The 27,499-nt window shown below is 45.0% G+C and overlaps 9 protein-coding genes across 9 annotated transcripts; 6 read left to right on the top strand and 3 right to left on the bottom strand.

Moving 5' to 3' along the window:
- Positions 1-1,035: 1,035 nt before the first annotated feature.
- JR316_0007444 (uncharacterized protein) lies at positions 1,036-2,868 on the top strand (the record flags this gene model as incomplete). Its single annotated transcript, XM_047893185.1, has 1 exon — positions 1,036-2,868. One exon carries the CDS (start codon positions 1,036-1,038, stop codon positions 2,866-2,868), a length of 1,833 nt encoding a protein of 610 aa, XP_047748467.1.
- Positions 2,869-3,592: 724 nt separating this feature from the next.
- JR316_0007443 (Fasciclin-like arabinogalactan protein) lies at positions 3,593-4,891 on the top strand (the record flags this gene model as incomplete). The annotated part of the gene is made up of 4 exons (XM_047893184.1): positions 3,593-4,039; positions 4,102-4,526; positions 4,585-4,750; positions 4,811-4,891. The coding sequence occupies 4 exons, from the start codon at positions 3,593-3,595 to the stop codon at positions 4,889-4,891; spliced, it is 1,119 nt and encodes a 372-aa protein (XP_047748466.1).
- Positions 4,892-5,184: 293 nt separating this feature from the next.
- On the bottom strand, positions 5,185-6,377 carry JR316_0007442 (Extracellular metalloprotease; the record flags this gene model as incomplete). The annotated part of the gene is made up of 7 exons (XM_047893183.1): positions 5,185-5,294; positions 5,348-5,462; positions 5,524-5,704; positions 5,765-5,836; positions 5,892-6,020; positions 6,084-6,254; positions 6,310-6,377. The coding sequence occupies 7 exons, from the start codon at positions 6,375-6,377 to the stop codon at positions 5,185-5,187; spliced, it is 846 nt and encodes a 281-aa protein (XP_047748465.1).
- Positions 6,378-7,210: 833 nt separating this feature from the next.
- Positions 7,211-7,998, bottom strand: JR316_0007441 (uncharacterized protein; the record flags this gene model as incomplete). Its single annotated transcript, XM_047893182.1, has 4 exons — positions 7,211-7,656; positions 7,708-7,776; positions 7,837-7,929; positions 7,986-7,998. 4 exons carry the CDS (start codon positions 7,996-7,998, stop codon positions 7,211-7,213), a joined length of 621 nt encoding a protein of 206 aa, XP_047748464.1.
- A 1,175-nt stretch (positions 7,999-9,173) lies between these two features.
- JR316_0007440 (uncharacterized protein) lies at positions 9,174-10,578 on the bottom strand (the record flags this gene model as incomplete). The annotated part of the gene is made up of 2 exons (XM_047893181.1): positions 9,174-9,718; positions 9,774-10,578. 2 exons carry the CDS (start codon positions 10,576-10,578, stop codon positions 9,174-9,176), a joined length of 1,350 nt encoding a protein of 449 aa, XP_047748463.1.
- A 2,001-nt stretch (positions 10,579-12,579) lies between these two features.
- JR316_0007439 (putative guanosine-diphosphatase) lies at positions 12,580-14,340 on the top strand (the record flags this gene model as incomplete). Its single annotated transcript, XM_047893180.1, has 3 exons — positions 12,580-12,769; positions 12,819-13,857; positions 13,920-14,340. 3 exons carry the CDS (start codon positions 12,580-12,582, stop codon positions 14,338-14,340), a joined length of 1,650 nt encoding a protein of 549 aa, XP_047748462.1.
- A 341-nt stretch (positions 14,341-14,681) lies between these two features.
- On the top strand, positions 14,682-16,117 carry JR316_0007438 (uncharacterized protein; the record flags this gene model as incomplete). Its single annotated transcript, XM_047893179.1, has 2 exons — positions 14,682-15,498; positions 15,567-16,117. The coding sequence occupies 2 exons, from the start codon at positions 14,682-14,684 to the stop codon at positions 16,115-16,117; spliced, it is 1,368 nt and encodes a 455-aa protein (XP_047748461.1).
- A 2,260-nt stretch (positions 16,118-18,377) lies between these two features.
- On the top strand, positions 18,378-20,737 carry JR316_0007437 (uncharacterized protein; the record flags this gene model as incomplete). The annotated part of the gene is made up of 12 exons (XM_047893178.1): positions 18,378-18,625; positions 18,687-18,699; positions 18,768-18,839; positions 18,901-18,963; positions 19,027-19,072; positions 19,154-19,180; positions 19,242-19,271; positions 19,368-19,398; positions 19,468-19,635; positions 19,690-19,990; positions 20,058-20,082; positions 20,142-20,737. The coding sequence occupies 12 exons, from the start codon at positions 18,378-18,380 to the stop codon at positions 20,735-20,737; spliced, it is 1,620 nt and encodes a 539-aa protein (XP_047748460.1).
- A 4,218-nt stretch (positions 20,738-24,955) lies between these two features.
- On the top strand, positions 24,956-27,456 carry JR316_0007436 (uncharacterized protein; the record flags this gene model as incomplete). The annotated part of the gene is made up of 11 exons (XM_047893177.1): positions 24,956-25,324; positions 25,384-25,464; positions 25,499-25,544; positions 25,610-25,636; positions 25,688-25,717; positions 25,774-25,804; positions 25,859-26,026; positions 26,104-26,605; positions 26,635-26,641; positions 26,758-27,229; positions 27,285-27,456. The coding sequence occupies 11 exons, from the start codon at positions 24,956-24,958 to the stop codon at positions 27,454-27,456; spliced, it is 1,905 nt and encodes a 634-aa protein (XP_047748459.1).
- Positions 27,457-27,499: the final 43 nt, after the last annotated feature.

Genomic DNA, 27,499 nt, shown 5'->3' with positions numbered 1-27,499 from the left:
CAAACGACTGTAAAGAAGGTAATGAATTGAAATGATATAACTTGGTCCCAAGACTGTGAGAGAGGGTACCACGTGTGGCGCGATTTGATCAACGACGAGCCGGCTGGCGACAGATTAAGCGGTCTCCTGATCAACCCAAATTCTTTGATCCTTCATGTTTATTTTCCTGAAAGCTTTCGTCAGTTGAACGCTGTTGAACGTCGAAAATGAGTGTTCTCTGCCATCTTGTTACATGGTTCACGATTTGTTCATGACGGCGACAGGGGCTGTCATTCAGATCATTTTTTGCCACTAGAGCCCCATAACACAGAGAAGGCAGCGATAAGTAATTCGAAACCATGACATTTCAAAAGAACGTATCCATCCGGTCAGTCACCCCAAATTCAATTCAGACCCCAGACTTTCAACGCTGCTAGTACTTACGTGGATTTGCATCATACTCTGAATTTCACAAAGGAATAAACAAGATTAAACGCCCTCTGACAAAGTACGACGTGAGAATTCTCAAATTCCTCCCCATTGATGGAGTCAGCCTGGTCCTGAATGCCATGCAACACAACCATCATCGTATCCTTCACTTTTTGGAGTTCTGACCAGCTCCTGATCTGTGATTGTTAGTTGAGAGTAATACGTTGGCGACCATTCTAAAAATATTCGTATTTGCTATTTTTGACTTGCGGCCTTCAGAAACTCGTTTACGAGAGTTGCTTTATGGCAAGTTCTAACTTCTGGCGAAAAGTCCAGCGGACAATCGATGCTGGTTTGGTATACCGTACGGCGTATGGAGCCTCGGAGACTGGAGTCCTGGGAAGATTTGGCCGATTTATAACTCCGATGCATGCCGATCATACATGTCTATATAAATCATTGAAGCGGAGATCAATTGCACATCTTTCTTTGTTTCTTTCAGTCCAATTGTTCTTTCATTCAACTTTCACCAACGTTTGCACTGGACATTCGACAGGTAGGAAATAGACAATTGTAATTGAGGAGTGATGCTGATTCACGGCATAGCTGGCTGTCATGATCCACAAAATGAACCCCACTCCTGTGCTACTTTGCCCAGGGCTTTACGACGCGGACGAAAGTTTGCGAGACGTTGCAAGGTTTCAAGATTCCGAGGAAGTGCCACAAGGATTGAAAATCTACAGCATAAATTCGTCACCCATAGCTTATCTTCCTCCAGAGCTTCTGAGCAAAATCTTTTTGCTTTATCAAAGAAGCATTCAAGGGCCGGAGACAGACCTATACGAGCAGACGTGCATCGACCATCCAAAGCCCCCAAGGGACTACCTCATGCCACTAGAGTGGATAAAGCTGATACACGTTTCGAAGAGATGGAGAGAAGTAGGCAAAAATCTAAAGGAGCTCTGGTCCCATTTCTCTTTCAGGTACTTTTTGCTGGAAAGAGACCTGATAATGGCACGCTCAGATGGACGAAACCTTGTCTTCCGCGACTCCATCGGAGATGAAAGCATAGCACTGTGCGGCCTTTTCTTCTACGAACACTTACATCGTCTCAGGGAGATCGATGTTTCTGGATACGATATTCTGTCCCGGGTACTTAATCCTCACGTCATTCCTGCAACAACTTTGCCGTCTAATTTGTGTTGTCTGCGACTTGCTTGTTCGGTCTCTGGTTTATCCGCTCTTGCGGATGTTGACCTTCTTGCAGCATTTCTATCTCGTACGCCGGATCTGAAAGTCCTTGAAATTGATTTTCCTCTTAAATGGAATGCTCCTGATCTCAAACTGGCTGGTTTGACTCACCTCAAAATCATGCATGGCGACCATATCAGCAAACCATTGGCTTCAGAATTCTTTCAGGCTATTGCCTCTTTAGAAACCTTACAACTTCTGCATCTAGTAGGAGATGCTCTTCCACGTCGCGTTGGCGACCCCCCTGTGGCATTTTCTCACTTGGAACGTCAACGGACCTGTCTTGCCGACACGTTGCGCGTTCTTATACTTGACTCTGGTGTTGATTCTCTCCACTTCTTGCTGGACAACATTACCGTCCCACAGAAGACTCAGATTCGGCTTAGGAGCTCTAGATGTCCAGAGCGTACCAACATACCATATCTGGTAATGATCATCTCGCGCCTCAAGCATATCTGTTGGCCATTCAATACACTTCTACTGGATGCCGAGCTTAGTATCCACACCATGGTAATGGAATTCTCTAGTCGTCAATTTCTCAACCATGATGGTTCAGGGAGTGTCTATGCCCATTCCCTGAAGCTCCAAATATACGCTGACACGCCAATTACTTGTCCGAAATTCGCATCCGATAATGATCCAGTGAACATGAACGATAGTCTGATAAACATTGAACTTCCATGGTTTCCATACAATAAGCCTTTGGAAAGCGTTTGCCGGGATGCACCCGCCTTTCTTTCTGACATATGCCATATCTTTCAACGCCACATGAGACTGTCTGTATTGACTCTGCGAGTTCGGGACGACGGAAACATCTCAAGTTTGTTCACAGTCGGGGACACGTATTTTCTCGATGTTTTCGGGCAGCAGCCTCTGTTACAAAAACTGTATACGAATCCACCCGTGTTGGAGTCTCTTTTGCGGAACTTGAGTCCACCGATAGATGAAGCTCAGGTCAAGAGGAAGAGAATGGCGGCCGAATCTCCTCCGACTTCCTTGTTCCCGCAGCTCTGTTTCCTCCATGTGTCAAATAATTACCGGACATGTATATCAGACCAGGCCTTTTGTGCCAGTCTAGCCAGGAGAGCAAAATTCTGCCAGGCATTGGACACTTTGTCGATTTCAAGCCCCTCAAACCTTAAAGGGCCCTACAGCAGTGCGGCACTTCTCCAGAAACAGGTTAGCAATCTAATTCTTAGGCCTCATTGAACCATTGGTCTGGATACCATCTCTATATCCCCATTTTTTCAGCATTCCCAGTGTATCATACATAGCATGATTTCGTTTTTGTAATCATCGTTCGGGACCAACTAATTGTTAACCAAGTATATCAGCTAGAATCGCATGTTTCTACTATTACAATGTCATCCTTTTGCCAGTTAATTAATTATATCCCAAACGGAAACCAGATGTGGAGAATAGAGCCTACTTCGATACCAGCATCACAGTGTCAAAAATGGTTTTTTATTGACTGCCATGGCAGGAACTGCTACCCAGAGAAGCTTGAAATAGATTATTACGGTGACGAGTACTGCGGCTGTTCTCCAACCACAACCGCTATTTTCTGTTTCCAGTCGTGGAAGGGACTCGATCTCTGAGTCTTCTTAGATTCTTCGTGATTTGGCATCGCCTTGCTCAAAGTTGAAAGCGTGTGTTTACCTTGATGGGAAACTTGTATCTACTTCAGGAGCTGGATGCCACAGCACAATTTCGTTTCCGAGTAGGATTACCAGGAGACCAACGTTGCTGTGAAACTACAACATAGTATGGTGAGCAACGGTATTCTTATTTGAAATGTGGCTTGCTTGCTTTCTTGGTATAAAACCTTGGAGATTCCTTTTGTTCTGTACGCTCTCGTCACCTCCTTGGCCAAAATCGTAGTACTGAGTACTCGACCTTAATTGTGCCATCGACTTCATTGCCCAACAAGATCATGCACATTAGTTTAGCTGTTCCTATTCTTCTTGGCGTCTCTGTCTCTGCCCAAAGCATCATCGATGCTGTGGGTGGGCAGGCACAGCTTAGCATGCTGGCTCTTCTTCTCAATGCTCAGCCAGGTTTGGTCAGCACACTGAGCAGCGCTCAGAACATCACTTTGCTTGCTCCTCACAACGATGCTTTTAATCAGTTCCTCAGCACCCCTGGTGGAATGCAAGCATCAGCGCAGCTAGATGTCGTGGCTGCTTTGTTGGAATACCATGTTATAAACGGGGCGTTCCATTCGTCGTCTTTCACTTCGACACCGGTCTTTCCGAACACTTTTTTGACCAATACAACATACACGGGTGTTACTGGTGGCCAGGTCGTCGAGGTTGTCGCACAGAATGGAGCAGTCAATGTTTTCAGCGGGCTGAAAAGTAAATCCACCGTCACTACTCCTGTAAGTCTGCGTCAAGTTCGGGATCTTCTTCGTTTTTCTAACCGTTCTACCACGAACTTTAGGACTTGCAGTTCAACGGAGGTTTTATCCATGTAATTGATACGGTTCTGACAATCCCTCCAAATATCTCCACTACGGCTATGGCCAGTAACCTTTCACAGCTTGCATCTGCTGTAACTTCGGCAGGATTGCTCTCAGCTGTTGATAGCACTCCCAACATAACTGTATTTGCACCTACCGACGCGGCCTTTGCGGCTATCGCTGATACTGTTAAAGGCCTAACCACCAATCAACTTGCGTCAATCCTGGAATACCACGTGGTTCCAGCACTGGGATATAGCAGCGCTCTTAAAACCGGGAATTTGCCAACGTTGGAGGGCCAACAAGTGAATGTTGTGGTTGATGGGGGTTCTGTCAAGGTGAACAATGCCAACGTCGTCATGGCAGATGTTATCGTAGGGAACGGGGTCGTCCACGTCATTGATACGTGAGTAAAGAATAAATTTCAGGCCGTTGGGAATCTGCTTACATTAACGGTATAACAGCGTATTATCACTCCCTGGAGGAAATAACACAGGATCCTCCACCGGACCAACAATTGGGTCCAATGGATCATCGCCTTCCATGGCAGGACCGAGTTCAGGCACGAACAGCTCTCCAAATTCCTCGGCCAACGCAACCATGGGATCAGCAGGGTTTGTTGACTTCAAGGTAAACGCAAAAGGGATGTTAGCTGCCTTCGCAGTGATGGTTGCTTGCCTGACTCTGTAGTTTACGGTAGTCCAGAATCCACCGTCCAACAAGGACAAGCTTTTAAAGCTGAGTTATGCGGCGGCAACTCAATTCAGCTAATGGAAGTGATGTTCTTTCGATATTGAGGTGGATTGAAATATACTTGGCAGATCGACCAGGTGTCTTCAAAATCTGTAGCGCATGTTGAGATCCTGACTTAGCTACACATAAAGTTATGCCTCTATTTCGGGAGCCACATTGATGTTCGCAATTCTGCAATAGAGGAATGAATGAAAATACACAACTTGGGAACCGAGATAGGGGCCAGACAAGATGTGAACTTACTTATCGTGGTACTATATATCATACATACGCGAGTGATATCGTAGATGGAACTTAGGCAACATCATACATCATATAGATGGGTCTCTGCGCCAGACCTCAATAGCTTTGTGCATCAAAGATATCTGTCCCGCCGTGAACTCCGTACGGCATGCTTCACTGGTGTAACCCATATAATTATCTATAAATCAAAGAATGAGTGAGGTGTTACAGAAAATTCTGGATGGAACTCACGTATGGGATCCTCGCCACCTCCAGGGCACGAATCCACGCCTCGTGGGCATCCGAAATGCGGCTCTGCTTGTGCCGGTGTATCGTCTACTCCATCCCCGTCTCCTGTGCAACCGCCCTGGAAGGAGCAGAAAGATATCTTCAATAATCTTCAAGCAGCAGAAATTTCATTGGTTCACCTGGAAGGTGTGTCTGAGGCCAAGCCAATGTCCAACTTCATGCACAAGAGTTCCTCCCTGTCGTTCACGGCTAGCGCCGCCTGGAAGGGTAGCATAGAGGAGCACAACGCCGTCCTCCTTTGGATAAAAGCGATAGTTTACCGGTAGTGTCGCGTATCCATTCAATCCAGCGCCATAGAATCTAGAGCGGTGGATGGGATTTAGAATAATGCATCGCGAGAAAGATGATAATTCAACAAACCCGACTGTGTACACATTAAGAACTGTTGAACGTCCTCGACGAAATACCCTATGCATATGAGCAGTTTCTTCTCTAATGTACGTAATTAAAAACTACTCAGACGATTGAACGACGATAAATAACTCACAGACCAATGTCGACGGTCTCAAACCAATGCCGGTTCAATACACGAGTAACACCGACCATCTGAAAACGGATTCCAGTTCCCTCATAGCGATCGTTGAGAAACGTCATTTGATTGTCAATTTGTTTTTGTCTAAAGGGAGGTTGATTCGTCAGATTAAAGGCATGGAAACAAGAGGCTAGAACCAATACATACGGTACCCAACCGCCTCTTTCTGTCATGTTTGCTGCAATGATATGAAAATGGACATCAAAGGTGTACTCTGTATCTGTACTTTGGCGTGGAAATTTGTTCAGCCTCGACAGTGCCACTTCCGCGTTAGATATGTCGGTTTCCGTTACTATCGTGCCACATGGATTATAGTTACTGAGTATAAGAATTCAGCAAGCATCCCAGGAGCACCAATGAATGCCAGACGTACGTGTAGTTTTGTGCCAATCCCGCTCGAACAGCTGATGCCAGCAGCAGTGAAAGAAAAAAAAATCTCATGGAACTCGAGATAGGGGACAAGAAGGGAAGAAAAAAGTATGTATTGCAAAGATAGTAAGAAAGATATTAATAAAAGAGGGTCAGTGTATCTAAAAAAATGAAAAATTAAAATGAGTGAAGATGAACGTTAACGAGGGGGTAAGAGGAGGTAGAGCTGGGACCAACCATATTGTCATTGGGGCGGTAAGTCTATTATGTTACTCTGTATCGTTGTTATGAAACTGTGATTACGACTGCGCTTATTGAAGGGGGAATATGATAAACACAGTTCGACCTTGGCAGACTCTACCAAGGACACTCAAGGAGTCGAATTGTGAACTTTTCCTTGGTGACATATCAGTGGTGTTCGTAAGTCAACTTGAGTTTTATTATAATGGAAAGGTGGAACACGAACTATTTTGATTCAACATACAACGTATATGAAGGTAAGAAAGAGTCTGTAGGGCAGGATCGCCATTCAGCATAAGAGTCAAGAACAAGTTAGACGCCAAGGCACAAGCAACTTCCCAGTGAGAGATCTTCCTTTCCTTGGCATGGTTTGTATTTTGTAACTTTGTCAACTGGGTGACGTCATAAACTTTGACTGCACCGATTCTTCGGGCAGAGACTGCCCCTAAAAATCAAAGTGCTTTTAGATTGTTACTGCAAAGGTGAACGTATTATTTCAGATAAACTAGAGCTTGAGCTTGATTCTTTAAATTCCCATTGCGGTGGTAAAGCAGAAACTGAAAAAGTAAACTTGAAGATAGTTTACACATGCTATTAACTGGCGATTACAGTCTAGTGATAATAAATAATTTGGAGTAATCGGTACACCTTCTCTAGAAGCCGACTCAAACCTGAGGGGCCGAGGGGACCGTAGTGGTAGAAGGAGGGTTGTAATGAGCGTACATAGACTGCTGGGCAGGAGCGACCACTGGTCTTCCAGTGTTCGGCTGGGGTCGTGAATAACTGACGGACTGATTCAGCTGATTGGGTTCCCCTGTCCTCTGTGGCGTCAGCTGCGCAGATGAGCCAGAATATTGTGGTTGATTATAAGGAGCGGTGGTGGAAGGTGGCGGATAGGTGTTCTGTGGCGCAGGAGGGTATGTCGCTGGGGCACCGAATAAAGAGGCCTCCTTTTTGATGGGGTTTCCCATTGCATCAACATCGGAGCTGTGCGTCATCTGGATCTTGGGAAGTGTAAGCTGCAGGTCTTTGACTGAGCTCGTCCAGACATAAACACCCCGAGAATGGTTGACGAAAGAGAAAATCAATAGTATGAGGAGGTATTTAATCACTGTTCCGACCATGTTCAGCACAATCCAGTAAGCAGGATGATCAAACATACGAAGCACAAAGATCGTGATAGTGAGCCCTTGAATTGCAAACAACTCGTTACACCAGTGCAACTGATTAGCTGAAAGATTTTACTTTATGTTATTGAAGTACAATTAAATATTGAAGAGAAGGTACTCACGAGCGAGGAATTGGCAGTTATCGAGAGGATAGAAGTCCTGTCTTTGTTCTATCACCAGGATTGCAGCCGTCATCCAAAGAACCCAAAGTAAAACTACAAGAGAACTTATAAGCATTTAAAAGCCATACAATGGTCCATTACAAACTTACGAACAATGACCATCTCGGAAACAATGTACAAAAAGAAAGCATTCTTCCGAAACTCAGGTAAGATCAGCCTGGGCGAGATGGGTAAAGTAAGATGAAATCCACGGCATAGAACGTGGTTTAGGTTTACATGACCGGCATGATGATGAACGAAAAGGCGCTAATAAAGAGACTCATTCCTTCAAATGAATACGCGGTGTGATCGAGGTTTGATCCCTGTGTCCAATGCGCAGTCAAACCAAGCACGGGAATGGTCAATAGAAGGCATAGTCCTATCAAGAGAATGTAAGAAAAGATACAGGTCAAAAGAGGCGAGATGATTGCAGACTCACCCAAAATTATGTTTCGGTACACATAAAAGTAACTCATCTTAAGCCACTAGGTGGTCAAGCCAGTAAAGAAATATATAAGGGAGCTGAGGGTGAAAACTGGGCATCGAAGTTGGGCTCCAGTTTTTGTAATAAGCAACGAACACGATCTAAAATTAGATAGACAGAATTTTGACGCAAAGGTTGGCGTGGACGTTGGCGGCTGCTAATCGCTCTTCCAGACATCATGGATACGTCATGAGCAGAGAACATCAAATCCTAGAGGCGATGCAGATTTTTGCTTTCACCATCTCATGGGATGGCTCCAGAGCACAAAAGTCGCGATTTGCGGCACCCAAAATCATAGCGTTAAGCAGCTCTTGATTTTCCTCTAAAATGAATGGAGCTAGGCATATCTGAGTGCAGTGCTAACACACGGCATAGATGACAAGTAACTGATAAACGCTGCCAACTAAGACGTTCGCGGTGCTGATTATCATTGCTCGGCGATGAATATTGAATGTTCGAGATGTCTTCTTCAATGGGCGCATCAGACCTTGGATTACAGCGTGATAATAGAGGTCGCTTACTGAGATCTCCCATGAGTGGCATAAGAATATCACGGGGTGGCTGTCTATATGAGTGCAGCGCCTATCCGCCAACCGGCGACGACTTTGGATGGGTCACGATGTCACCGGACGGATGTCTGACTCTGAGCGCCCAATTACGGCGCAACCGGCAGTCTGTCATGTCAGTCGACTGTTATGATTGGATTAACATATTCAGCTGTAGTTCCCTAGAACACTTGAGTTGCAAGGTAGATACATTGAATGTGTTGGTAATAAAGATATTGAGCTCTAAAATCAAGATGCACAAACACACCTCAAACTCCCCACCACGCCTTGACTGGTGCCGCCTCTTTAGGACAGTGCGTCGTATCGATCGCCAAAAGCCCACTTTTGACCATCTCTGAAAGATATTTGTCCTGGCGCAATCCAAATTCCAACGTCTCCAACGTCACGCCCGTGGGCTCGCATCCAACAACCTGGATCTGCACTGTGCGTAGCGACCACATTTGCGACGCCTTTAGCACGCTCGCCAAGGGGCCCCAATCCAGCCTCGTCAGCGCGTGTTTGTCGACCTCGAATGAAAGCTCGAGGATGATGCGCTCCAGGCTCTGCGCATGATGAGAAGATCCGGAGAACAGCGTGCGGAGGTGCTCCACAATCCACGGTATGGGTGTTTGTAAGTTGTAAGTCTCCGTGTCTTCTTCCCCATTGCTGCTTATCCAGTACGTGGCTGTAGATTTGACGCTTGCTTCAAGTGTTAGGGAGCGGAGATTGGGCAGGCAGGAAAGATCAAGAATTCGATGAGGGGCAGAGTCAGGTGGGTATATGATTTCACCGATGGCATTGTATGTTGTGCGCGCTGACAGGAAAATAAGATTGCATGGGACTGAGTATTAGTTAAGGCTGAAACGTACCTATATCGTTGGCACCTACATACAAGCACTTCAGAGATTGGGCACAATCTGCGGACAGAAAATCTTGAATGTAGGAGATATCTCCGAGGCGTTGGATCATAATGCGTAGCACCCTCAGGTCACACAGCTTGGGTGACCCTTGCGACCGAAGCCATATCAGTATTAATGGCAGGGCGTATGTGCACTCGAGAATCTCCAGATACTCAAGCCTAGGAATGTCTGCTTCGGAGGTAGGAATTGTTGGGAGAGGCAAGGTTGGGTCATCCACTACACGCAGGGATAGAGATTTGAGGTTTTTACATTGACTGAGCAGTGGAAGTGGGAAATCTTCAATTCCGTGTATTGAAACCGAAGTCATAGATGGCAGCAGTAGCAGTCTTGCAAAGGACGACTGAAAGAGGTGGTGGAATCGGTTCCAGGATATAATGCCATGCTGGCGGCCAGACAACGACAATTTGGTTAACTGGGATAGAACTAGCATCGCTTTCCCCATATCCTCGTCCTCCATTGAGCGCAATGTAAACCAGCGAAGTATACCTAACGAGGCCATGACGATCCGCAGAGACTTGACATGCGAGACCAGGTGCACTTTTTCCGTAAACATCTGGGAGATTTGGGCTGGAGACAACTCGCCAAGGCCAACGTAATTTTCACTATTGTTAAGTGTTATGTGATAGTAGAGGTGCCGTTCTACCAGCTTGGAGAATTTGTGGTTGACCAATGCGCAGTTTCGGAGTGAAGGGTGATCATCCCTCATGAATGTGAAGATGTAGTCCAGGAGCTCAGGAGGGAGATTGGGCTGCATTTTTTGACTTTAATGCACAGTATGTTAGCGGTTATGGAACCTATAAAGCTTCCAGCAGTGGTGGTATTGGCGATGCTTTCTTGTTTTGAGTTGGTTGAGTCTGAGTGTAGTAACAAACGTGACACAGAACTCGGTCTATGTCACGGCTGAGCGAATTTGTAAGTTTGTTTTTTTTTTGTAATCTATTTATTATCGAGCAGCAAGCAATCGATGTGCTAAGCGCGGGTGAGTGACCCTCACCTTTCAAACGCTAAGATATCTACTAGGTTTAATAACGTTTTTATAAGGAGAATAGAAAGTTAGATAAAAAAAGGGATATAGGCGGAAGTGACAGAATTATACTATTTTATAAAAAGATTTACTTTGTGGAATAGGAATCACTGCAGGCTCCGATACATGTTTGATGTCAAACATCAACAATCAAACAGATATTATGTAGGATATAGATGTTTGATGTCACGCACATATTGTGTTTGACAACAAACATGCTTCAAACATAAATTGTGTTTGAACTCTTTGTGACATCAAACACCAAATATGTTTGAGCACTGTTTGTTAAAAAATATTAGCCTGACATAATTCCTGTTTGAATAGCTGTATGATAAGGTTCTGTAAGAGATCAACCATAAAATCCGTATCTCATCTAACATGAATATCAAACATATTTTAGGTAAGCATTCAACCAGAATATTTGTCCGAAATCAAACAGATTGCCAAACAGATATGTATGAACCAATCAGATTCGAGAAAAAATGGATGTTTGATAATTGTTTGATTTTGGACAAATATTCTGGTTGAATGCTTACATAAAATATGTTTGATATTCATGTTAGATAAGATACGGATTTTATGGTTGATCTCTTACAGAACCTTATCATACAGCTATTCAAACAGGAATTATGTCAGGCTAATATTTTTTAACAAACAGTGCTCAAACATATTTGGTGTTTGATGTCACACAGAGTTCAAACACAATTTATGTTTGAAGCATGTTTGTTGTCAAACACAATATGTGCGTGACATCAAACATCTATATCCTACATAATATCTGTTTGATTGTCGATGTTTGACATCAAACATTTATCGGAGCCCGCAGTGAATATAAGTTTGCTTCGCCTCTCGACAACTTCGGTCAGCCTGAGAAGTAATCCTTCGAGAAATCGCATTGCTTGTCGATTTCTCGCCAAGAAAATTTTCGACCAAGACATCTAGTTCTTAAACGTATCGTCAAATCCAATCCTACTCGTTTAAAATTTTTAACACTGCTTCTCATGGCTCAAATGTCTCTTCGTTTTGGTGGCTGATCATCAATAATATTTTCAACACCGAACGCAACGCGACCTGTTGATTGCACGCAAAATACAATGTGCCGACATGCCGCCCTTTCATTCGTTTGGATGGCATGGTCGGCATTGCAAAACGATCAATTTCTAACACTCATTCGTTTTGTTCATTTCTGCATTGTTTCTGGTCAAAAAAAAATACGATCATGCATAGCTCATACACTAAAGCTTACATTTCAATTTTCAGAAGAAACGGAGCACGGGAAGGTAGGTAAACCGAAGCAGTGGTCAAACCAAACGTCTGGTCAATGATAGTATGGTTGATAACAGTTGCAAACATATAGGGATATTTGCATGGCCAAATTTTACCAGATTGTTATGAATAAATTGAAGCCATAATGGTCTTTCCGTTCATTTATGCATATTTTGTACCAAAACCAATTAAGTGGATTTACATAATTTGTAACAAAATAATTTAATTCTGCGCTTCTCCTGCTGTTACTTACACCTATCCTTCCTTTATACTGTGCTCAATTTCATGGTGAATGGAGACCCTCTTTCAACAAAAGTAAAGAGGGAGAACAAAAAGGCTTCATTCAGGGTCAAGATACACAATCCGCCTTCAGAAACATCAACGTCATCACCTGCGCATTCCAGCGGTCTCCAGACACCAACAAATACGGTCTTTACACAGAAGGTTCGTTCAAGATATATAAACATGCTTTCGCCTAGGAGCAGTAACTACGAGCGCTTGGAGGGTGGGCATGGCCCCTCGAGGACGGGGTCACCCAAGAGATTTGCATGGAAGAAATTTGCCATCGCTGCAGCTGTGCTCATAGGCATAGTATACCTGTTTGGGCCTCGGGAGACGAAGAATCTACCCTGGAAGTCAAAAACGACGCCGACAGGTGCGAAGTTTCGTAGTTCGCTAGAGCCTTCACTTATTCATGGGATTAGATTCATCCACGTATCCATACGAGGACGATGTGAAAGCAGACCCGGAGCCAATCGCAGTGCCACCAAAGATCATTGAAAAGCCCAAACCGACCGAACTCGTGCACCCAACGAGCTTCGAGACAGACCATGACCCTGCGCGGACGACACATTGCACATCGCCGCACTCGCCAAACGACCCCATCGTGCAGTACGCTCTCATGATCGACGCCGGGTCCACAGGCTCGCGCATCCACGTCTACAAATTCAACAACTGCGGGCCATCTCCTGAATACGAGTACGAGACGTTCAAGATGACTCAACCTGGGCTGTCGAGCTACAAAGATGACCCGGAGGAGGCCGCTCGCAGCCTCGATGTGCTGCTCGACGAGGCGCTGAGAGTCGTCCCACTCTCGTTGCGCAAGTGCACCCCTGTAGCGGTGAAAGCGACGGCAGGTCTTCGTCTGCTTCCTGGATCGAAGAGCGCGGATATCCTACATGCCATTGAGAAGCGACTGCGTGCCCAATACCCGTTTCAGTTGGCCGCGAAGGATGGTGTGGTTATCATGGATGGCAAAGATGAGGGCGTGTACGCATGGATCACTGCAAACTACCTGCTCGGGACGATTAAGGCGGATGCTCCGAAGGACATGACAACGCACGCGGTGCTCGACCTCGGCGGTGCGTCGACGCAGATCGTATTCGAGCCTGTTTTTACGTCGCCGGACAAGCGTCTTGAAGAGGGCGAGCATAAATACGAACTCAAATTTGGTGGCAGGACGCACACTCTGTACCAGCATTCCTACCTCGGCTATGGTCTCATGCGTGCAAGGATGCATGTGCACAGTCTTGTTAACTTTATGGCGTCGATCAGAACGCCGTCGGAAAAGGAGAAGAAGGAGAAAATCATTGGCAACCCGTGTCTGGGCCGTGGAACGAGGCGTGTGGTGGAAGTGACAGATGAAGTGACCCAGGTAACGAAGAACGTTACCATGGATGGCGAGGAAATCGGTTCCTTTGAAGCCTGCGACCGGATCGTACAACTTGTTCTTGCCAAAGACTCGTAAGTTCTTTCATTCTTTTCCTATTGTTTTTTAAAAGAATTCCTGACAACGTATCACATAGGATCTGCGAAATGAAACCATGTTCATTTAACGGCGTATATCAGCCATCGTTGCTTGACTCTTTCCCTCACGGCAAAGTCCTCCTCCTCTCCTACTTCTATGACCGCCTTTCTCCTCTCATCCCATCCGGCACTCCACTAACTGTATCTACCATCGCATCGACCGCTCGTGACGTGTGCCTTGGCCCGACGAAATGGCGCTCGCTGCCCTGGGGCAAAGACAAGGAGCTAATGGAGGAGCTTGAGGGCCGCCCAGAGTGGTGCTTGGATTTGACGTTCATGCACGCGCTGCTTCAGCTCGGGTACGAGTTTGCAGACAAGCGGCCTGTCGATATTGGCAAACAAATTAGAGGCACCGAGTTAGGATGGTGTTTGGGCGCGACGATTGAAATGGTTGGAGGAGAGCTTACGTGCAGGGATTAAGTTGTCAAGGTATGGCGTTAAAATGTCTTGTCGGTATAACCTGGATATAGTATTTATTTGTGTAGTAGCATACCCACCAGATTTTTTGAGTAATATATAATTAGCAAGGGCTAGAATTCGGTTGACTTACGGGCTCGTTAAAAAGTGTAAATCGTACTTAAAAGTTTATGAGGTTTCTCTGATAACATGAGGCGAAGCTTGGGAGTTATTTTCGTACTCCACCCACATGTTTCCCCGTGTCACACTGGCTTCCGCGTCATTGCGATTTACTCTCAGCTACAATCTTCGTGCTACATTACGTTTTTCTTCGTCTGGCTCATCCGACTCATTTTCTACATCGAATGCAGCCTCAAACGCTCCCACCTGAACTATGGGATTCCATCTTCTCGTTCTTATACGACGATCGTCCTGCGAGTCTTCGATCTTGCGCAGGGGTCAACAAGCAATTCTCTGAGCTGGTTGAAAAGTATCTCTACCGGAAAGTCACCATAACCAACCACGGGGGGCTACGTGCATACCCAGAGGCCTACTCGGCAGAGCAGATGGCCAAACTGTTGCAAAACAAGCCGCACATTTCATCTTACGTCCGGTCACTCAACATTGAAACATATATTTTCGACACATCGATTCGGATCCGAAGTGAAAAGGTCCTGGGGCATACTATATCTCTTTTCCCGAAGCTTACCGAGATATCGTTGAGTGGATGTCATCACATTATGGCCTCGTGGATCATATTCCACGGGGAATTTCAGAAATCGTTTGCTCATATCCTCCGTCTTCCAACGCTAGAAACCCTCACGATCCAGGACATGCGACAATTTCCGCTGCACCTTCTTGATTATTGCACGTCGCTTAAGACTCTGAGGCTTCTCAGGGTTCAGGCAGCAATGTTGGGTTTACATTCACCGTTGGCCTTGCCTTCTCCTCCCGCCCAGGGACTATCCAACCTGCTCACACTTGAGCTGTCTAAAGGGGTTGGCGCAGATTTAGGACCATTAATCTTCTGGTTTATATCCCCAAAGACCCCATCTACAATCTCTTTGAAGGCTCTGCATATACACCTAACACATCTGTATGATGCCCCGCTCATTCAGCTCCTTCTGAACTCAAAGCCAGCCGATTCAGTAAAGAGCTTATACATGAATGTTAACTCTCAAGGTATGCTTGTAGCTTAAACCTGTCTTCCTTTCACAACTTCTAACCTAACACATTTGGACCACCCGAAGTTCGTACTGTTTTTCATGCAAATGCCTACAATGAACTGCATAGGACATCATCTCCAAGCAACGAGCAGATCTGGGACCTTTCTTCGCTCACCAGCCTGCAAACCATCGAAATATCCGCAAGCATCGATTTTGCCCGGGTGGTGTCCCGGTACGGCTCGACGATACTAAACGCATCCTACGTGCTCTACTCGCCCATACCATGGATCACCCGTCTCCTCGAAAAGCCATCACTGCCCCTCATTCAGCTCAGAAGTGTAGTTATCGTCCTTACGTTGCCATTGAGCATCGATGCGGTGCTCCTGCTGGGAAAGATGGATTGGAAGCCGTTGACGGATATTATATGGTTGCTCGCTCGACGCTATAGTCTCCGTTCCGTCGAGATTAGGCTGATGACCTCTTCACACCAGCATTTCCATGGAGAGACAGTGACCCATGATGTGCAGGAGATTCTCACTATGTTGGAGGATAATCAACATCTCGAAATGTTAATCAGGAAGGGTATCTTGAAGTTAAACAGTAGCGAATTGGCCATCACTTTTCCTTCAAATTAAAAATGCAGTCTGTTCTTTCTGACTCACTGTATTTGCAGGAGAAGATTTCGATATAGTGATTTTTTGGTCCCAAGTTGTCGATTTTATTTGCAGAGAGTGCCAGGTGATTACCTCCACTATCAACTAGACGCAGCTTGAAGTACTTTGTGGTGAATTGTGAATGCAAGCAAGATTGCATTTTTGTAGATATGTAGTTGACTTTATCTCGGTAATTCTTATTTAAATGTGAGACTTTGGCACATAATCTTTAAAATATTTGCACCAAATTATTGTTTGGTTAAGCTTGGCAAGACTTTGCATGTGGACAAACCTGACTTTTCCTGTCCGACTTATTCTCTGCAACCATGACTTGTCTAGTCAACATCTATGCGTTTTATCTGTTTCTTCTATTGAGTTCCTGTTCCTTCTTGGCATTCATATGCATCAGTCACAACTTCACATGAAAGTTGTTGCGGCGTGCTACTAATAGTTTTACCAACGATATAGCTGCTGCCTGGTGCCCGAACTTGGACCCCTTCCTTCTGGCAAATCCATTTATCTGCTATCCTGCCTCAACATAATAGCTTTGGGGTTGAAATATAGTCGCAAAGGATCACTGGTTGTAAATTTCTCAATACAAGACTGAAGACTGTAAAGAGACTTCCCTGGGAGTTTTTCGGCAAACCAAAATCGGTTTTACTTATATTTATCTCTTGTACACGGAGGCATGTATGTCCGACCCCATTTTCGTTTTAATTAACGTATTCATATCATTACAGAAGCATCCCAGGATCTCTGGATACAGACATACACCGACAAGTCACAGTTGGTCTTCGAATGCCGGTGCTTCCGCTGTCTACTCTCCGAATCCAAAGCTTATACGACAGGTTCGTACAGTTGAAGAAGATGGACGTCTAAGCTCTGTTTCAAGATACAGTGAAGACTAGCGTGGTTCTACCATTGTCTTATCTTCCAGCCAGCCATTTTGGAAGACATCGAAAGCAGTGGTGGCATAGTCGGCGACTTTAGTCGATAGTCGGGACCCGACTAAGTCGACTAAGTCCGACTAAGTCGTCGACTATCACCAAAAATGGAAATTTTTCCAGACTAAGTATCACGTGTAAAATAAAACTTTGATCAATCTGGGTTTCAACTAGACAGAGGCACGGCAAGTCTGCGTTGACAATTTTAATAATTGTGTACACTCCAAAAACAATCCCTACAGTGTATGCCAGACGATTCAAATCTATTTTACTTACATTTTGCGTGTGATAAGTACTACAGCAGTTTGTGCGCCATCTTGAGACGTGTCGGAGTTTGATTGTGGATCAAGTAAGCGGCCCGACGGCGAATCACATCCACGGCGAGGTGATGTCCCACCCCAAACAACCTCCAACATTTTTACTTCTTCTTTATATCAGCCCAAACATCGATCTGAAATCCGGACTGTATTTAACTACGGAGGTGCAAACTCAATCAGGCCAGTCACAGTCCAATCTTATTCATCTTACTCAACTAACCTCTTGCCTAATCAATGAGGAGACCCAGAAAATATTCCGGAAGACCTGGGAACACCTAAAAGTAGGCTAACTATGAGCTGGTTTAATTTTTTACAGGATGCTATTTGGATCCCACATGCAAAGCAAAGTGAAGTTGGAAGCTTGCATGAAGAATTAGAATTGTATGACCTATTTGATCTTGATGCACATGGTGAAATGAATATGTTGATTATGGTGTTGAGGATAACATTGATAGTATATTTACAATTTATGTGCACTCAAAGGTATTTATTCCTCTGCTACTGTACCAAAGACAAAATGTATGCAGACTATGAATCTGTGACGAAGTGCACATTTGAACGTGGGAAAGTCCCGACTATGACTTCATATCGACCTATATTTGGGAACTTAGTCTAGTCTAGTCGGAAATCCGACTAAGCCGCATAGTCATGCGACTATTCCGACTAAGTCGCCGACTATGCCACCACTGATCGAAAGGACTGAAGTGATTTGAACGACCGGAGGACCCTGGACCCGAAAAGGGCCGCGAACGATCATCCTCTGCCAGCCCTGTCAAAGCTGTTGTTTAAAAATGACACTGAACATTCCAGCTGCCAATAGGTTCATAAGCAATTCGGGTCAGAAGAACAGCGACTGACATATCTATAGCGCGTTTATACATAAACGGTCAACGAGGAAGGTTCGGTCTGTTATCATATTATCCCCTCACTTGTTGGTGCCCTTGAAGCATCGATCAACCGCCCACAAAGTAGCTGAAGAGCATGGCATCCCCCATGATCAGAACAGAGAGCAGCCAGTCGGAGTCGCATACGCGCACAGAGACGTTCTCAAGTCAGACGACGTATACATCGAATGGGACCTTTGTCCAGACACCCTCCTCTTCTGGTTTTCAGCAGGCTCCCAAGGTCCCCCTTGAAGCAGGGCCGGCGTATGTACCCTATACTGATACAATCCCTCCTGTGCATCCCTTTCGAACCTTGGTTCTGTGCTTCGATGGGACAGGAGACCAGTGAGTTTCTATGATTTTATGGAGGAGCTAAATAAATCATTGACATATTTTATTATCTTAGATTCGACGCCGATGTAAGTTGAAGTTGAGGAATAAATCAGCGAAAGGGGTAGTTCCTCATGTTATGCTTTTCCATCTCTAGAACTCAAATATTGTCGAATTCTTCGCGATGCTGAAGAAAGATGATCCAGAGAAACAGCTTGTCTACTATCAGGTATGTCTGTTGTAAATACCCTCAGGATTCAAGAAAAATACAGCTGTAACACTCCCTCCAGGCCGGAATTGGGACGTATACTACCCCACAGATCGCCACCCCTTTCATGTCGAAGATTAGTCAGGTATGAACATTGTGCAAAAACGTTTGTCAATATTAGAGCTCATTGTCTTCCGTTCTACTTCAGACTTTGGACATGATGATTGCGTGGAACCTTGATGCCCATATCATGGGTACGTTCTCGATTATATCCTACCACTCCTTCGCTATCTCCAGAATCGAATCGATCTAATTTTGCACTATACTATAAACAGGCGGTTACGAGTTTCTGATGCAAAATTGTACGTTACTTCTCGCATCCCCACACCACATGTCACAAGGTACTAATTCATTTCGCAAAAGACCGCGCTGGGGACAGAATTTGTATCTTTGGTGAGTACAAGGTGGCAGTGGAGAGGGGATGGAGGATATAGAAGTCGTGGTGGCGTCCCAGTTATCGATATAACGACTAACATACACTATTTATAGGATTCTCCCGTGGCGCTTACACAGCTCGATGGTGCGTTTAGAACACACTGCATCAACTACGTATCTGGCAGAAGCTAATTATTACTCTCTATCTTTACAGCCTGGCCGGCATGATCCACAAGGTCGGCCTCCTTCCAACATGTAACCACCAACAGGTGCCATTTGCGTACAAGATGTACACTCAAGCGGACGACGTCGGATGGAAACAGTCGAACGCTTTCAAGAAGACGTTCTCCATCGATGTTGATATCGAATTCTTGGGCGTGTGGTGAGTGTCCTATAACCCCTGGATCCTTCATAATTATGTTTACGTCTTCTTAAGGGATACTGTCAGCTCGGTTGGTCTGATTCCCAGACGCCTGCCCTTCACAACCTCCAATACGGTTGTAAAGACGTTCAGACATGCAGTGTCACTGGATGAGCGTAGGGCAAAGTTCAAAGCAAACCACTGGAACAAGCCAAACAAAACTGAGGCAACCCTCAGTATCACCGACAAGAAGGCGAAAAAGGAACATGAAGGTGGTGCGCATAAGAAAAAAAAGGACGGGAATGGGAAGAACTCGCTGAAGTCGTTGGAGAATCAATACGCTAAGGATAAGAATGCGGAAACGGACATCGACGAAGTGAGTGGCTATAGCATGCGCTCTTTCTCCTCGTCCGCATTGGAAAAATCTAACCAAAAAACATCAGGTTTGGTTTGCGGGATGTCATTGCGGTATGATTTATAGCTCTTGTAAGAGGCCTAAAAGGCTAAGTGATGATTTTCTTTGCTAGATATTGGCGGAGGGTCTGTTGCGACAGGCGTCAAGCCCAACTTGGCTCGCATTCCTATCAGATGGATGATTCGAGAATGCTTCAAGACAAACAGTGGAATCATGTTCCATACGGATGGTCTGAAGGGAATCAACTTGGACCCTGACATGCTGTATCCCGTTGTCCGCCCCCGACCTCCCCCATTATCCGCTGGGACAACTGGTCCGACAGCGTACATTAAACCCACACCAAAGGAGCCAGAGGTAGCGGCGAACGATGACGACTACGTCGCGTCCGATGTTATGGCTGAAACGGAAGAAGAGGCTGAGCTCAAGGATGCCTTAGCACCTATCTACGATCAGCTCAGTCTAGCCTGGGGATGGTGGATCTTGGAGCTTCTCCCTCTCAGGCATCGTACGCAGGAGAGCGATGACGGATCTTGGACGTCTTGGTTCTACTGGAATTTGGGACGAGGCCGCCATGTTCCTAAGCAAAAGAAGAAAGGGGTACGCGTTCACCGAAGCGTCAAAATTCGGTTGGATGCCAAATATCCAGATGGGAGCCCGTATATCCCCAAGGCAGATCTCAATGAGAGCTACATTACCTGGGTTGACTGATGCTCTAAGTTCTCCTTCCATTTACATTTTAAGTATTCCGGTACCGATGCTTTACTGTACATTTATTTGTTCCGTGTTTTCAGTTGCAGTCAGTATGCATGATGATACGTTTAATTCTTTCTAAAGAGTCGTGAGTATGTAGGACTTTAAAACCTCCAAATTCTTTCTTTGTATTTCTGGATTTAAAGACTACGTACGCTCAAGGTACGAACTACATACCACTTAATCAAAGTTGGCTACATAGCTGTATTTGCAATACAGGCGACACCATGACTCACATTGAGCGCTAATCCCAACCGTACTAATCTATACACAGCATAGCCCTTTCTTACAGGTATGCTTTGGAGGCTTACGAACACCCACTAAGCTTGGAACACAAGGGAATACTGCCGTGGATACCGGATGTACCCCGTGCTTAGGTTAAGCCGAGGGAACGCTGGAGAGTCTCGCATCGCCATTGGTGGGTTGGAAACAAATAAGAATTCTTACTGTGCCAATCTAGACGTCATTGTACTTATTCTTGATTTGCTAGTATCTTCGACGCGCCACAGTGACAGACCTTCGAATATGGATCTTTTTGAGTACGGTTGGGGACACGCGAAGACATCAATTTTTATATCTTCTGAACGCGAATTTTCTGGAGAAAACTGATGACAGATTTGAACTCAGACCATTGAAAGGAGTTCAAAAATGGTGTTTTCGTGAAGTTCCCACGAGCGGAAAAAATGGCGAAATTTTTGGCCCAAATTTTTGACATTTATGGCTATGTATTGGAGTTATCTAATCATCGATAAGAGCATTCACGTGTTGAGAACCGCGTCAATTGACATCATTGCCCGCTGGGATACCTGGCGATGTTGTTTCTGCTTTTTCACAGCCCATATGGCTGCCTGTCCGGTCAGTCCCAGGCGGTACGCACTCATAAATCTCCATGATCTGTTGATGAACCGTCGAATAACATCAGTTGGACAAGATGCCAAATAGGTTTTCACAGCATCTTTTGCCTCCTGGAAGTTTTTCTTTTCTATTTCACGGTAACGATATTTGCACCACCCCCAGTACTAGAAGAGTCAATACAAAACTTTGAATGATATAAAAATTTGGTACACACCATTTCAATAGGATTAAGTTCACAATGAAATTTAGGAAGGAAGATGCACTCGTGCCCCCGCTCCTTGATAAATGTCTCTAGCCGTGAAGGTTGATTTTTGAAGTCATCCTGTTGACTGAGAAGCCGTGCCATGCAGCAATTTGTGCTATCAATTGAACACACTGGAGAGCATTTGGCACGTAGATTAGCAACTTCAAATCCCCGCTCCTCCAATACTTGCTGAAGCCCTTTTGGTTGCCCATTAGATAATGTCATTTTTTGTAATTTTCCACGAAGATTGACCACAGGATTGGTGTCAGGAATAATTGTGTCCCGCTGAACACGTTGTTTACCACCGTTTGTCTTGTTCATTTCAAACGCTTTGAGTGCGTCATCGGGTAGGGATGCATGTGCAGAAGATTGATCAAAAATGAAAAGCGCCTGTTTGCCTGGATGTGCAGCTTCAAAAACGTCAACAGCATCTTTCATCTGCATTAGCAGTTGATTGCAGTCCCACCATGCATCGCCGCCTGTGCCAGGATAAATAATTTTAGTAGAATCACGTACAACATTACCATCCAAATCAAAAAGAATTAGGCGCCCAGTCTCGGGATTGATAAAAGCAGAGACATGAATCAAGCGGCCACGTCCTTTTTTTCGCAGTGGCTGCTCTCCCGAACAAAGCCATGCACTGTTTGCCATATCATTTCCATGGAAAGTGCTCTCGTTGTGAAAATTAGGAATGATTTCCTTTTCTCTGGGGAGAAGTGTAGGTGGCACTCGTATCAAGCCTGAACCATCAGAACTAGGTTCATATTTTGCCATTCGTTTTTCATATTGAGCCATTAGTGGAAGGAAAACGTTTTGCCTATAATCGACAACATCCGGACGCTCGTGACCATCCATATATACCCCTTTCTTAATCTGGGTGTGACGCCAACCAAGTTTGATTAACCATCGACGAATTGTTCGAATGCTGATAGGTTTTTTTGGTTTGATATCAAGCTCGGGAAGGATTTGGGTATTGACGGCAACCTGCAGCTTCTTTGGTGTTACTTCTCCGGTCTTTATCGAGTGAAGATAATCCAGTATCCTTTTTTTGACAATCTCATCCTTTAGCAATGTGCGTGCATTTCCGTATCCACCCCGCCGCTCAATAGGAAGCTGTTCAAATAATTGGTAGTGGTGCGCAAGCTTCCGTACTTTCCTAGCAAACCAAACACCATCTCCAGAGTGCCATTGTAATGCCAGCATTTCGCTTGCTTCAATACGACGATAGCCTTTGATTCGAAGTGTGGCAAAGTTGCAAATAATGAGGAGTTTGTTGATTTGAGATAATGAAAGACGTTTTGAGTCTGTACCCTTCTTGATGTCCTCCTGAATCTGGGCTCGAAGAACCTTCCAATCCCTAATCTCGACAGGTTGAATAGTCTCGGCCAGTTCCTCTTCCCAATCCTCTATTTGATCATCAGAATCTGGCGGCGGATTGTAGTTTTCTGAGTCTGATTCTGGATCTGAAATCGGATTAGATATTTCTGTTTCTATTTGTTGATCAAATATACTGTTGTTGTTTTCGTCATCGACTGTTTCTTCATAGATTTCGGACTCCGGTACAGGTGTATCTTCTTGCAACGGCAACCCAGATGTTTCCAAAATCTCAATTGACGAGTTGGACCTTAAATCAGGCTCGATTGTTTCATGAGATGAAGTACTGCGCTCGGATGCCTTTCGCATTTGGGGTACAATTGGCGTGCTGGGACCAGGTGAGTGAATTGGCATATTGAGATATTGATCAAGATTTGACTGATTCCGTATTAATTCTTTATGGTCTCTCTGAGTACGAGCAGGCTTGCTCATAATATCAGGCCCCTTTTGGTAAACCTTCGGTCGACCTATTGAATATTGACCATTGTTAAATTAATATGTTATAGCGATTGTAACCTTTCCACACACCTTTTTTCACCGCTTGTTTTCCTTGAACCATAACACGAAGTTTGTATGGTAGCCACTCCATATCATCCTCCTTTTCTTTGATGTCCCAATATTGCTTGGCCAATCGCTTTTTGAACTCGGCATTCATGAACCCCTTCCAGTCTGTATCAATTCCATCATTTTCATCATCCAATTCGAGATCGGATTCAGATTCCGAGTCAGACAGGCCCTTCTCACTACTAGCTTCCTCTTTGAGCTCGTATAGGGGTTTCTTTTTGTTGATGGTTGTCCGATCCCATTGATAAGACTGTGATGTAGATGATGTACTTGGAGGATTGCTATCTGTAGGCTTTGATTCACTGGATCCTTGATTCCGTAGACCTGATATATTTCTTTTCTTCTTTGCTGGCCTTCCTTTAGGTGGCATTTTGTCGAATTTTTTTTGAGGAAACGGCTCGATAAAAGTTTTTGAAAATTTAGAATCAGATGTAGCTCTTTGAGAACTATCCAAAAATGATATTTCCGAGATTTTAGCGAATTGTTTTGGATTTGGCGAAATTTTTGGGCCTATCTAAACTTAGAACCAGATTTCCGAGGGAAGTTTTTATGCAAACAAAAAACTAATTGCATATTCTGATTCGCATTCTCATTCTGCACGTTTCTATCTATAATACATGGTAGCAGAAAAAAGTTGATGTCTTCGCGTGTCCCCAACTATAGTAGAACCATGAACCTGAACGTACAGTAACACTGCGCCCAGCCGGCATCATCTATACACGACACGGCAGGATCTATACACAGCGCATCTGAGCGCATCAGCGTATTTTGCTCCTTTTGTTCCAACAAATGCACATCGGTGCCAAGACGTTGCACTTCGGTATCAGTCCTCTCGGAGACTTGGGATCACCTGGCATCAGATTTTGACAGGCTGAAACCAATGGGCCCTCTTACTTGTAATCGGCACTCCCTCAAAAGGCTACAATTCCCTGACATATCGGTCTGTAGCTGGACAAGAAGGGTTAGTGTAAGTTGGCACCCCACCCGCCTCCGCCCAGGCTCCATTATTTCCGTGTCAGATGCTATAATAATGCTATTCCGAGGCACGCACAGCGCTTAAAAACAGTTGGAAACTGGGACGGCGGTCCTCTTTTAATCCCCCAGGAATATATACCCTCCTTAATACCAGCATAACCAACATGCCCCAGGATCAACACATACAAGAGCCCACGGGTGTTTCGCTTACAGATACTGTGGTAGTGGCAGAGACATCGCCGACGGATTACAGGCAGTTTCTTGAGGATGATAACAGCCACCTATCCCCCCATCCACCGAGAGGATCAAGTCCCACACAACTGCACGAAGAGAAACGCGTACCAGTACGACGAGAAGGAACGATAGGCCCCCAGCGTATTCCGGATGTGATCCCCCCGGAACACTCGAGCCGCACTCTGATTCTTTGCTTCGATGGGACTGGTGATCAATTCGACAACGATAATTCGAACATAGTGAAACTTGTCTCTCTGCTAAAGAAGGATGATAAAACGAAACAATTGGTGTATTATCAAGTGAGCACAGTCTTCCTTTGCGTTCTAAACATTTCTAGCGCTGAGCGGACGAAATTTAGACAGGAATTGGGACATATAACACTGCTCCTTACATAGCATCACCAATCTTGTCCCAGCTGAGGAAGGTAAAGTCGTTCATTGTTGAAATCCCTAAATTTTTCTCACTTTCAAAAGGCCCTCGACGGAGCTTTGGCATTGAACTTAGATTCACATGTCATGAGTACGTGCATCATGATTCCAGGTTTGGGTTTTCAAAGCCACTTGCTGATCCAAGCACATTTATAGGCGGTTATGAATTTCTCATGGAAAACTGTATGAATTTATTTAAACAGAGTGCTTGAGAGATACTAATTTGCACACCAGATGTGGCAGGAGACAAAATCTGTATATTCGGTACTGAATTACATTTGCCATTGCATGATGTGGTACGTTCTGACATTGTAAATCAGGATTTTCTCGTGGGGCATACACAGCTCGAAGGTGAGATTCCTTGCTTTATCAATTGCTTTAACCTGATGTATCCAATCCCTCCAGTCTCGCAGGCATGCTCCACAAAGTTGGTTTGTTGCCCTCTGGAAATTTCCAACAAGTACCATTCGCATACAAGATGTATACCAGAGCGGACGATGAAGGCTGGCAACAATCCACAGAATTCAAAAAGGCTTTCTCTGTTGATGTGTCCATCGAGTTTATTGGGGTCTGGTAAGTCGGTTTCTCTATGGTATTTTGATACAAATGAATGGCCTAATAGGAGTTTGAACCTCTTCTTTTGCAAATAGGGATACAGTAGATTCTGTTGGTCTTATCCCCAAGCGATTGCCATTCACGACATCCAATACAATTGTTCGCACCTTCCGGCATGCTGTGTCGCTAGACGAGCGGCGGGCAAAATTCAAGGCCAACCTATGGAACCGTACACCGTCCAGCAAAGTGCAAAATAATGCACACTGCAGGAACTCTACGACGTCAAATACCACTGCGACGACGACGACTACGACAAAGGTGAAGGCGAGTCTCGAGTCTGACACTGCAACTTTCAGCTCCGGCGTAGATTCCGAGCCTCTACGACCCCCGCCCGTCATTAAAACTACACCGCCAGATAAACAAGACAGTGTCGACGATCCAGCGCTATCTAAAAGCGGTATCTTAAGCGAGAAGATCACATTGCTGAAGACGAGTGTGAAGAAAGAGGACGAGGATGATCGTGTACTTACTACCTTGGAGAGAATATACTCAGAGAAGCATGAGAAGACAACAGATGTGGAGGAAGTCTGGTTCGCGGTGAGTTTTCATTATACTCTTTTATCCAGCCGGGTGGTCAGTTGTACTTAAGCATCAATTTTTCTCATCCATGTAGGGTTGTCACTGTGGTAAGTATACCAGCTATATTTAATGTTTTAACGCAACTCGGAATCTCAGGCAAATTTCTCTAGACGTCGGTGGCGGTTCTGTCAGCAACAGGACACGACATTCTTTGGCTAGAATTCCATTGCGATGGATGGTCCGCGAGTGCTTCAAAGCCAACACTGGGATCATGTTCAATTCCGCCGCCCTGTATGATATTGGTTTGGATCCATCCACACTCTATCCGTACATCGTTCCCAGACCTCCTCCCCTGCCCATTGGCCAACAGCACACCATTAAAAGCCGTCCAAAAAGTGATCTTCCTATACGTCCTCCTGCCTCCTCTTTGCTGGGTAACAAGTTGTCTCATGCCGAGATTACGGCACTCCTAAAGCAGCCTCGCAAGCCATTCCTGGGATCGGAGGAGGAAGAGGAACTTCATGATATCCTATCGCCCGCATACGATCAACTAAAGATTAAGAAAGCTTGGTGGGCACTGGAGATTATACCATTAACGCTACGATATCAAAGAGGCGACAACCAATGGGTGACATATTTCGGGTTCGTCGGTTCATGCTCTTATGTCTCCTTGTTATTTGCTAAAGACGACGTCCAGATCTAATATGGCACGCCCGCGATTCATCCCGAAACAAAAACATGGTTTCAAGGTCCATAGAAGTGTCAAGATAAGAATGGAGGCCGAATTCGAGGACGAAAAAAGGCGGAAGAAAGGCAAGAAATATAAACCAAGACCTCTGTTCAATTTTGAACCCATATGGGTGGATTAAGAAATTTGGATGATGATTTACGAAATGACCCACGATTTGCAGT

This window comes from Psilocybe cubensis, chromosome 6, assembly GCF_017499595.1.
Source record: "Psilocybe cubensis strain MGC-MH-2018 chromosome 6, whole genome shotgun sequence".
Classification (NCBI taxonomy): Eukaryota; Fungi; Basidiomycota; class Agaricomycetes; order Agaricales; family Agrocybaceae; genus Psilocybe; species Psilocybe cubensis.
This window is presented reverse-complemented; position numbering and strand designations above follow the sequence as displayed.